The 10,969-nt window shown below is 45.8% G+C and overlaps 1 protein-coding gene across 3 annotated transcripts in view; it reads left to right on the top strand.

The window, feature by feature from the left end:
• The first annotated feature begins 7,807 nt into the window (after positions 1–7,807).
• LOC144819324 (uncharacterized) overlaps positions 7,808–10,969 on the top strand; it is a 1,068,202-nt gene continuing 1,065,040 nt past the window's right edge. For all 3 annotated transcript variants that reach the window (XM_078677268.1, XM_078677269.1, XM_078677267.1), the window contains exon 1: positions 7,808–7,997. In XM_078677268.1, coding sequence (XP_078533394.1) covers positions 7,886–7,997 — 112 coding nt within the window. In that variant the 5' untranslated portion in view covers positions 7,808–7,885. The remainder of the gene's footprint in view (positions 7,998–10,969) is intronic.

Here is a 10,969-nt window from a genome sequence, read left to right as displayed (position 1 = left end):
CTCCTGGTGGCCCACAGAACTGGGCACTGCACCGACACCCACTGACCATGCACACAACCTGGAATTCATCCTGGACTCCTCTCTCACGATGACCAAGCAAGTCAACGCCATCTCTTCCTCATGGTTCAACACCCTGCTCATGCTCCGTAAGATCTTCCGGTGGATCCCTACCGGAACTAGAAAGGCGGTCACCCAGGCCCTTGTCACCAGCCGACTAGATTACGGGAACGCCCTATACGCAGGAACCACAGTCAAACTTCATAAAAGACTCCAGCACATACAGAACGCATCCGCACGACTCATCCTCGACATCCCTCGCCACAGCCACATGTCAGCTGACTTGAGAGACCTGCACTGGCTCCCCGTCAGCAAAAGGATCACGTTCAGGCTCCGCACCCATGCACACAAAGCTCTCCACGACATAGGCCTCAAATACCTCAACAACCGCCTCACGTTCCACACTCCAACCCGCAAACTCCGCTCCGCCAGCCTTGCCCTCGCCTCCGTCCCACGATCCGCAGAAACACCACCGGAGGAAGATCATTCTCCTACCTGGCGGCCAAGACGTGGAACTCCCTCCCCACCCACCTACGACTGACCCAGGACCACCTCACCTTCAGGAAACACCTCAAGACCTGGCTCTTCGAGCAGTAACAGCGCCCCCCCTCCCTTCAGCGCCTTGAGACCCTTACGGGTGAGTAGCGTGCTCTATAAATGTATTGATTGATTGATTGAACGCGGTTGTTACAACAACCGCGTTGTGATTCCGCCTACCGTTACTCCGCCAGTCGGAACAACGACTTGTGGAGGGGGCGCTGGATGTTGGAATAGTATCATTTACTATTCCAACTCCAGTCTGTGCGGACAATAGGGAAGGTGTTGGATTTTAAATCCAACACCTTCCCGCCCCTCCGCAAGTCGTTGTTCCGAATTGCGGAGTAATGGTATGCGGAATCCCAACGCAGTCGGTGTAAGGACCGTGTTGTGATTCCCTGCGGGGAGAAAGATTAGTGGTAAAAGTTGTTTACCTCTATGTTCATGTTCTATAATGTTCAGTTGGGAGTTTGGTCAGCAAGCGATGGGTTCCTAGCTCCTGTGCTCTTCAATAAACTACTCCTGTTTACTTACTTGAAGTACCTGAAGTCGTCTTCCACAAGGTCTACATAAATTATGGCTTAATTAACATGAACACACCTTAACTATGGTCAACTAAAACGAAAAAATCACTAACCATAGTCAGACAAAACATGGAAATCAGACTTACATAATGTGCATTAGTATGTTTGTTAAGAAAAAATGAAAAATAGTGACAAGGCGAGTTTTTGATTCCTATCCAACCCTGCTTTTGTAAAGATACTTCTGACACAGTGAAGATTGAATTCCTTTCTTTGTAGAGAGCAATGAGGACAACACACCAGAAATGCAGGAGTGGTGTGTAGCAGATGGCAGCTGGGCAGGAACTCACAACGGTCACCCAACTCTCATCGGAATCAGCTGCCATTCTAGAATGCCAGCTGATTACATCACAATGCTGGCGCGAGCAGGGTGCTGGCACGACGGGAGAAGGGATGGGGACCTAGGTGGGACAAAGCTAAGGGAAAGGCAAATGTAAATGTCAACACAACACATCTCCTTCCCAAGGAGGGAAAAGAGGAGCAGGAGCTTTTGTACATGCGAAAAGGTGCACAAAGAAAGAGATCTAGGCGACCTGCAAAGTGTAGAAACATGAATCATATACAAAGTCTTTAAACTTGCTAGGTTTAACAATAACACGTCCAAACCTGCCCGTACTACCACCCTCTGTTACAGAATCACCTGCGGGATCATCTTCTTCTGACGAAAACTTGGCACTACTCATGCATGGTACATCACTAGAATCGCTACTATCCGGGGTAAGGTGTTGACCTATAATTTCGGTGCGCCCCTGAGTGAAGCGGACACAGGCACCGGTGGACTGGGAATGCCCAGAGGCTCTGTTGCTATCTTACTCTAATCCTGACATATCGTCTAGCAACCAATTCGGGGTATGTAGTCCACATGCAGTGACACGTGCAGCACTCTGCGCTCAAATAGCAATGTCCTGAGATACACCACTCTCACCGGCTTTCTCACACAAGGAGAGCAGAGAAACATGCCACACCTTGCCGTCACTAAGTAGAGCAGAATTGCAGAAGATTTTTTCGACAACGAGGGGCTGTGAATATTGATTCTGTCCTTTTTCGATGAATCCATCCCTTCTCACTCTCATTCGGTCCCCCACTTTGAGACTATGTGGTTTGCACTTATGCGTGGAGTCAAACCGCTTCTTGCCCTCACTCTGTGTGTCTTGAACAATCTTCCTTACCACATCTGCAGACCACTCTGCTTGCCTAGCTGTTTTAAGCCAACCAACATTGTCTTTGGACATGGAGGTCCTGCCTCTCATCAATTCAAAGGGGCTAAAGGATGTACTCACACTGGGGGTGATCCTGTATGCCAATATAATTTTGTTCAATTCATTCCTCCAACACAACCTATTATTGTTGGCTAAATGTATGGTGCCTTTTACCACCCCGTTAAACCGTTACACAGCTCTGTTTCCTGCTGGATGATACACAGATGTGGTCTCATGGGTGATGTCATTCCTTTCTAAGTACTTATTGAAAATTTCAGAGGTGAACTGTGTACCATTGTCACTTACAATGGATTTCGGTAAGCCTTCCTTCATGAAAACACCGTAAAGAAATTTGACAATGTTGCTGGCTTCAGTCTTGTGGAGTATATCTATCTCAGGCCACTTAGAAAAATGGTCAACAAGTACTACCATATACACCTGCTCACCCCGGTCCTTTATGGGTCCCATGATGTCAATGCCAACCTTTTCCCAGGGCGTGCCAGTACAGGACAAGGGTTGCACCGGGGGTCTAAGGGTGACCTGAGACTTGTCCGAGTTTTCACACTGCACACAATTCCTGACCTTCCTCTCAATTTCTAAGTCACAACCTGGCCACCAGTACCAATATCTAACTTTGTCTTTGGTTTTATTAATACCAAGGTGGCCTTCATGGCAAATGTCTATAATACTTTCCCTTAGTGCTTCAGTAGGTATAATTTTCCCTTGCCTCAAAATGAGTCCACCCTCCTCTGACAACTCATTTCTAAGTTCCCAGTATGTCCTCAGTTCATTATTGACGGTTTTCTTGTTAGGCCAACTGCGAAATGCAAAATGTCATCTTGTTCATTTGCTCTCAACCACTTTTCTCTGGGAATGCTAGGAAATTCCTCAGTGATGCTGGCCACACAGAATTCCTCCTCCTTACATTAATCATCACCACAGTCGGGGAGGGATAAACGGCTGAGAAAATCAGCGACTATATTTTTCTTACCGACATGCGTGCCAGTCTGGGTGACGCAGCATACAACCCTTTCGCAGTAAGTACTCTGGTGAGGGGTTTGTGGTCACTCCATAGAATGACTCTCTTGCCCCAAATTTTCTGGCGGTAGTGTTTCAGGTCCCATACACACGCTAGTACCTTGCGCTCAATGACCGAGTACCTCTCTTAGGTGAGAGTAAGTGAGCGCGAAGCAAACATAATGGTTACCTCCCCACCTGCCTCACTAGCTTGCGTAAGAACAGCTCCGATACTGCTCCCACTGGCATCTGTAGTGACCACTCTGGTAAGTTATGGGTCAAAACCTTGAGGAGGAGGGGCATCAAAAGTTTCCTATTCGAGTGCTCTTAATGTTTTTTCACAACAAGGTGGCCATTCAAACTTGTTCTTTGACTTTAACAATTGTAGGATGTCACATGTCTGATGAAAAATTCCTCACAAACTTGGACTAAAATTCCACCAGGCCTAAGAAGACTCTCAATTTCTCTTTGTTCTGTGGCACCGTTGCATCACGAATGGCGTTCAGTAGCTCCCTCTTGGGCTTGATGCCTTCCGGTGTGATTTCATGCCCAAGGTACGTGACCTTCCTCTCAGCAACCCTGCACTTATTGTACTCAGCAGTCATACCACAATCTTGTAAAGTATTGAGCACTTGGAATAGCCTCTGGTCATGGTCACTCTTGTCCTTGACCATTACTAAGATATCATCTTGGAAGAGGAGTATGTTTCTGACCCTCTTGAAAATGTAGTGCCTCAGTCTTTGGAATAAGGCTGCCGCGGAGGCCAGCCCGAATGGGACTCTTTTGAACCTATAGCACCCAAATGGTGAGATATAGGTGGTGAGGCACCTACTGTCTGGGTTAATGAAACCTGGTGGTAGGCTGCGGTGAGGTCAATGGTGGAAAATACTTTCATGTTTTTGGTAAGCGCTAGCATTTTGTTTTGGGCAGGATGTATTGGTTTACCAGGATGCTTTTGTTGAGGTGCGTAAGTCAATACATAACCTCAATTTGCCATTGGGATTGAGGGCTACGACTAAGGGCGCTACCCACTCAGACGATTCTGTAGGTTCTATAATGCCAGCTTTGAGTAGTATGCCCAGTAGTGCTTTGACTTCTTCTCTTAGGGAGAAGGGGATATGTCTGACTTTGCGTATGCTTGTTACAGCATTGGCTTTAAGTTCAATTTCGTGTTGAAACTCTTTCAACTTACCAATGGTACCACTGAATACTTTGTGGAACTTACTTGAAATGGCAGGTCCTAAAACATTTTCAGGTTAAGTCAATAGCACAGGTTCTGGACTGTTGGGATTAAGTGTTATGCCCAATTTGCCTTGGTCTTTCCATCCCAATACAGAGGGTCCCGTGACAGAGATATTAAGTATGCTGGTGGTTTCCCTGTTCTTAAATACAATTTTGAGTTCCCTGTACCCAACCAAGTCTATGGGTTCCCCTGTGAAGGTTTTTAAAGTGATATCAGGTGATTCCATGTCTTGATCTAGAGCCTGTTTGAATTTCTCAGCCCACACATCTCTGTTGATAATAGTTTACGGTGAGCCTGAATCAGCAACAATAGTAATGCTCACACCATCATGGTTACCGTGCACATGGGTTTCTTCTTGTTCCCCTTCCCATTCACATTAGTATCAGCGGCTTGTGCTTCTATTACATTATGTACACACAATATACATTCGGATTCATCAGATGAACTTAAACGTTCTGCTCAACAATCTTAACTCTAGCGGTCGATTTTCTCTGACATGCTTTCTGGAAGTGTCCGATAATGCCACACTTAGTACACTTTTGATTTTGCGCCGGACATTTCCAATCATTGGCCAAGTGTCTGTGCCGGTATCACAGCTGCGGGCTGCTTTTTTGGCCAGCCTGATGGCCATTTTGGGCTGCGTCTGTGCAGTTCAGATGCCATTACCGGTGCATTCGGAGCCTGAGCGGCCTTTCTTGAGGCAGATGGGCCTCTTTTACCACCCTTTAACAGTGGGGCAAAGGTGTCATTCCGAGTCTATCGCTGGGCCAACCCATTAATGTATGCAGATTGAGCAGGGGCAGGAAGCCTGAGCAGAACCTGCCTCACTTATATTCATGTGTGGTTCACCATTGTGAAGTTATCCGTGCACAGGGGCCTTGCAGTATTTGCATTTTATGTCTTAGTGAAGTTAAGCAAACGTACCTCTTTTATAGAAACCCCATCTTTCTTTTTATAACACTTAAAACACCGGAGCAGCGTTTTGAAAAAAGACGTAATCCGCAAATGTGGGCTACTTTTTTTTTAGAGTGCCCAGGCGAGTTTTTTATCCCAATCCAATACGGCTCTTCAACACACCTCAACCTTACTTCCTATGTAGGCATATATCATTACATGTTCATACAATAAAAATGTCACGCTAACTCTGTGATTAATGTTCATCCTAGAATGTGATAATTTTGTCTAGTGGAAGTTTTGACTGATTATCAATCAATCAATCAGGAGTTTGTTAAAGCGCGACTACTCACCCGTAAGGGTCTCAAGGCGCTAGGGGCGGGGGGGGGGGTTGGGGGTGCAGGTTCCATTCCATCAAGGAGGGGGTCTGTCGAAGAGCCAGGTTTTGAGGTTTCTTGCGAAGATGGGGAGCGATGTTGTCTGTCTGAGGTGGAGCGGAAGGGCGTTCCATGCTTTGGCCGCGAGGAAGGAGAAGGAGCGGCCTCCCGATCTGGTCTTTCTGGTGCGGGGGACCACAGCGTAGGAAAGCTGGGCTGATCGTAGGGTCCTTTGGGGTGCGTGGAATTTGAGTCGGCTGTTCAGGTATGCTGGTCCGGTGCCGTGGAGGGCCTTGTGTGCGTGGGTGAGCATCTTAAAGGTGATTCTCGCCTCGACAGGGAGCCAGTGGAGTGTGCGCAGGTGCTGGGAGATGTGGCAGTGTTTTGGCAGGTTGAGGACCAGTCTTGCGGCGGCGTTATAAAGTAGAGCAAAGGGTTAATATGCCTGATGCTAAGTACGTGTTCCATGCAGATCACGTAGTGCATGTAATGTAAATAGGGCAGTGCTTTGTTCTAAAGAACCTTTTTTTACTTGCAGTGTATAAGTTAAAATCACAATATAGAAGTGTGCTAATAACTGTCTTAAAAGAGCTGCCTGTAAATTGCAAGGTATAGATTAGAGTGCTATGATTTTTCCCCCCAATTTTTCATTATTAAAATGTTGCAAAAAGGATTCATTTTGGTAAAAAAAATCAGTTCTTATTATCAAAGAGAACCCCCAACCACAGTGAAATGTTTTAAATTCTGAGTTTGTGCTTCTCTATACAAGCACTCAAACTATACTGTGTATCAGTATGGATGACATGTGACTCTTACACCTTGTAGTCCTCTGTCTTATGTAACATTCATATACACTGGTTTACACATTTTGATTGATTGTCTCTGTGTAACGTGCGTGTGATGTAAAGTGCTCTGACACCTTATACTGGTATGAGTGGCACTATAATCCTAATTAAATGCATCTGAGTGAGAGAGTGGTTATGGAGACTTAAGGGGCACTGTTAAAGGTTGGTAGTGAGGCAATCTGTAGTGAAGGTGGTCATTGGGGGCGTCAACAAACAAACAAGCCAGGCCTAGATATAATAATATAGTACAGCTGACAACAAGCAGAGTGCTCTTCTGCAATGGCCAAAGTCCTATCAGTTTACAGGGGCAATAGGTTAGATGAGTTGGCCTAATGGCTAGGGCGGGCGACCTCGAATCAGGGGGACTGGGTTCGAGTCTCGGCAATGACTCTGAACATCCTGTGATCCTGGGCTTCATCTCCCCATCCCAAAACAAATGAATGTGTCCTCATGTAATGCAACTGGTGCTTTGTAAAGCGCTCTGATACCCGATACCTTCGGGTCAAGTTTGCGCTTTATAAAACTCTGTAAAATAAAAAAATTAAGTTAGCGCTCTGGTGCTTTGCATATATGTTTTAAGATCTTATTGAGTTTATCGTTGCTCAAATGGGTGTCATTTCTGATAATTGTAGATTCCCCTTGTCTTCATTGATTGGTTTTGCTCGTGAGAAAGTGTCGTTTAAATATCACTCATAATTCCACTGAAATGATGACAATGTCACACATAGCAATACGAAGCAGCTATGCTAGCTTGCAGTGCCCCGATAATCAAAAGTGGATTAATTGCTTCCTCCGTCTGATCCACAGAGTGAGATGAAATGGCAGGCATATCCGTGTATGAAACGGCAGCGGTCAAAGGTGTTGGCAAGATTTGCAGGGTCCCCGGTGATATCCGCTCAGCCTTCACTCGGTTTCGTGTGCCAACAGGTACAAATATAATTTCGCACAATTATTTAAATTCAAACGATCTCAGCTGAGTGGCAAGGTGCGCACTTTTGGCTGCGGGACGTTGTGCCGTTAATCGTACGTCCAACGACTGTACGTCCGCGAAGGCGCGTGCCGCGTGCGCGCAGTAGGTGAGCCCCGAGATCTACAACCCGAAACGACCACCGCTGAGGACAAGTGGAGGACGACAATGTCGCGCAGTGGACGGCAGCCGACGGCCGGCCCCTGTGCCCTCTTTTTGTTTCTGACGCTTTTAATCAGCAGCGCTTCAGACACCGGGCCCACACCGACGACCGATCTTTGTGAGTGAAACCCTTGTCCACGTGTCCTCGTCTTCCAGGCTGACGTCGTTTACCTAACCTCCATATTCGTAGTGGTGTAGTGACGGCCGCTTGTGGCATTGTGTTGGGGACAGAGTAGTATATGTGAAGTACGGGGTAGTACCCAGGGCTTTAGGTGGGATAAAAAACCGCGGGGGGATGGGGCTTCAGAGGGGCGTGGCGGATGTTATTAAGGGCGTGGTTTAAGAAAAGGCGAACCAAACATCTGTGCTTAGCATAATGTGCCGCCCGACTGGTATTTTGCTGCTTTTTTCATTGCATCCATATAAATAATACAAGTAGCATTACAACTGCAACAAGCCAGGACTGTTGGCTTTGTCAGTGGTCGTTAGTTGCATAAGATAAGTAAGCAACAACTATGGCTTTGTTGTATGTAATATTGAAAATGGTTCAGTTCTGAAATGATGAGATTGTAAAAGAACTACAATGAGTTTCTTTAAAGGTACATCAATGCAGGGAAGGGTGGAACAGCTGCAGAGTTAAGATTGTTTTTTCACTTTTTCACCCTGAGGGCAAAAATGGAAAGCCTGATAGGGACCCGTCTCAACACCTGCTATTTAAAACTGCCGGTGCTGAGCACTGGTAGCACCTGGCCCACTTAAAGCCTTGGTAGTACCTGTGCTGTAAATTGGAAAAAGTCACTCTTGAATCCTTTATATTGGGGGTGGGTAAAGCATGGCAGCAGAAAACGTGTGCGGGGGCAGGGGAAGCTAAGAGGTTGGGTCTTCAGAAGTGGACTTTGACATATATATATATAGATATATATATCTATATATACATATATATAGATATATATATCTATATTACCTACTGGCGGTCGCCAGTAGGTATATATAGTTAGGATTTTTTGTCTATGGGATTTTTGAAAATTCTATGTCTACTAACTTTGGCGTTTGTGGACGGAATTGGCTGAAATTTTCAGGAAAATGGAACATTTTGTTTCTGAGCAGCCCCTGAAAATTTGGGGGGGGGGGTCGTCAAGGGGGGGCCGAGAAAAAAGGGGGTCCCAAAACGTGTTTTTGCCATGCAATTTTCCATAGGGCGGTTGGCCTCACTTTTAGCTCGAACGGCTGAATGGATTTCCACGAAACTTGGCAAAATTGTAGATATTGTTTGCCCGATGTGCCTTTGCTAGGTCTCAAGATATGTGGTCCTGTGAATTTTGAGTAAATTAGGTTTAAAAAAAGATATATATCTAGAGCCGCGCCCGGTACGCGTACCGGGGAGCGCTCCAGGCGCGCCACGCGACTTGCGCACGGCAAGCTGATTGGTTCTCGGGTGTCTGTAAACATTCGAAACAGTCCGCAGCGGCCGCCATCTTGTGTCTCGGTAGGATTGAGACACAAGAGGTGGCAAGAATCAAAGGGGGGAAATGAGCAAAAGGGGGCAGGGTACACCCCCCTGACCCCTACTTTTGATGTGGGGGCCATAAAAGGCTCCCGCGGGTGAAAAAAAAAAAAAAAACGATTTTCGCGAGGGGGGAGCGCCCGGTACGCGCACCGGGGAGCGTACGGGGGAGCGTACCATGGAGATTAAAAATGACAGACTTTAAAAAAAAAAAAAAAAAGCTTCTTTTTATAAATTGGAGGTAGTTCTGAAAATAACTTTTTTTTTGATTTTGTTGTTTTATATTTGTTTTTTGTTGTTTTATATTTTTTTAGACTTTTTAAAACAATTTTATATTTTTTTGGGATTTTTGTCAAGGGAAAAACAAAAACAAGGATTCCAAAACTGCTCAACAGGAGCAAAAAAATTAGAAAATTTAGGGACTGGAAGAGCAGCGGTGTTGCTGTTTCTTTAGGGCAATGAGTTCAACACTCTGCTCCCCATAGCAGAGCAGTTCGTCACACTCCGTGCACAAAAATTTGATGCCTGCAAACACCGGCTGAATGTTAGGGACCATTCTTCCACGGGGTGGTCCCGAAGGTGTTGCTCCACCAGTGGAGGTGCTGCCGCCATCTGTTGGTACATTCCGTGCCAGCTCTCTGACACTCTCCCTGGCAAAGTTGTTAGGGTGTCTTCTTTTCACATGCCTGATCAAATTAGCATTCCCAAAACTATATTTTTTCAGAGGATTGCCTCTGGATAAACTACTCCCACATATTTTGCAGGTTACTTTGGGAGCGTTGACTTTTTTCTGTCCTTCAGGGATGTCGTAAAATTTCCAGATGAAATTGGTTTTTTTCTTTTGCTGAGGAGGGTCCTCATCTAAAAATCCATCTGAATCACTGCTGGATGACCCTCTTGCAGCCATTGCTGGAGATCAGAAAAGTAGGAGATAGACAGAACAGCTCTTGCTCTCTCCAAGTACAAAGCAATAGTGAGAGAAATGGGTGGGTTTCACACAATTTGGAAAAAAAAAAGTTCTGAACCAATGAAAAGTGTTATTTTAAAGTCACATGGTTTGACGCGCTTACGCTACGCGCCCCGGGGCACGTCCCGGGCGTGTATCGTAAGCGCATCGGGGCGCTTACGTTGTGCGATCGTATGCGCTTCCGGGTGCGCTTACGCGGTGCGTCATAAGACGCATCTCGCGGCTACGCGATACGTGTCTTATGACGCAAGGCGTGGCGGCTACGCGATACGTCACGATGTTGTTTTCGTTCGCGGCAATATCGCTTCCGGGACGCGCATCAGTACGCACCCCGGGGCGCGCCGCAAGATTGCGCTTACCCGTGCGTTCACCTGTCCGCGCCCCGGGAGCGCACCAAAAATAATATAAAAAATAAATAAAAAAATTATAAAATATAAAATTCGATTTAAAATGTATTATTTTTATAAAGATTTGCTATTAAAAAACCTATGAAATTCACTGAAAAAACCATAGGTTATAGACCATATATAGTTAGGAATTAGCATTTACAAAACCTTGAAAATTCACTGAAAAAAACCATAGGTTATAGACCATATATAGTTAGGAATTAGCATTTAAA

The sequence above is a fragment of the Lissotriton helveticus genome, chromosome 2_1 (assembly GCF_964261635.1).
Source record: "Lissotriton helveticus chromosome 2_1, aLisHel1.1, whole genome shotgun sequence".
Taxonomy (NCBI): domain Eukaryota; kingdom Metazoa; phylum Chordata; class Amphibia; order Caudata; family Salamandridae; genus Lissotriton; species Lissotriton helveticus.
This window is presented reverse-complemented; position numbering and strand designations above follow the sequence as displayed.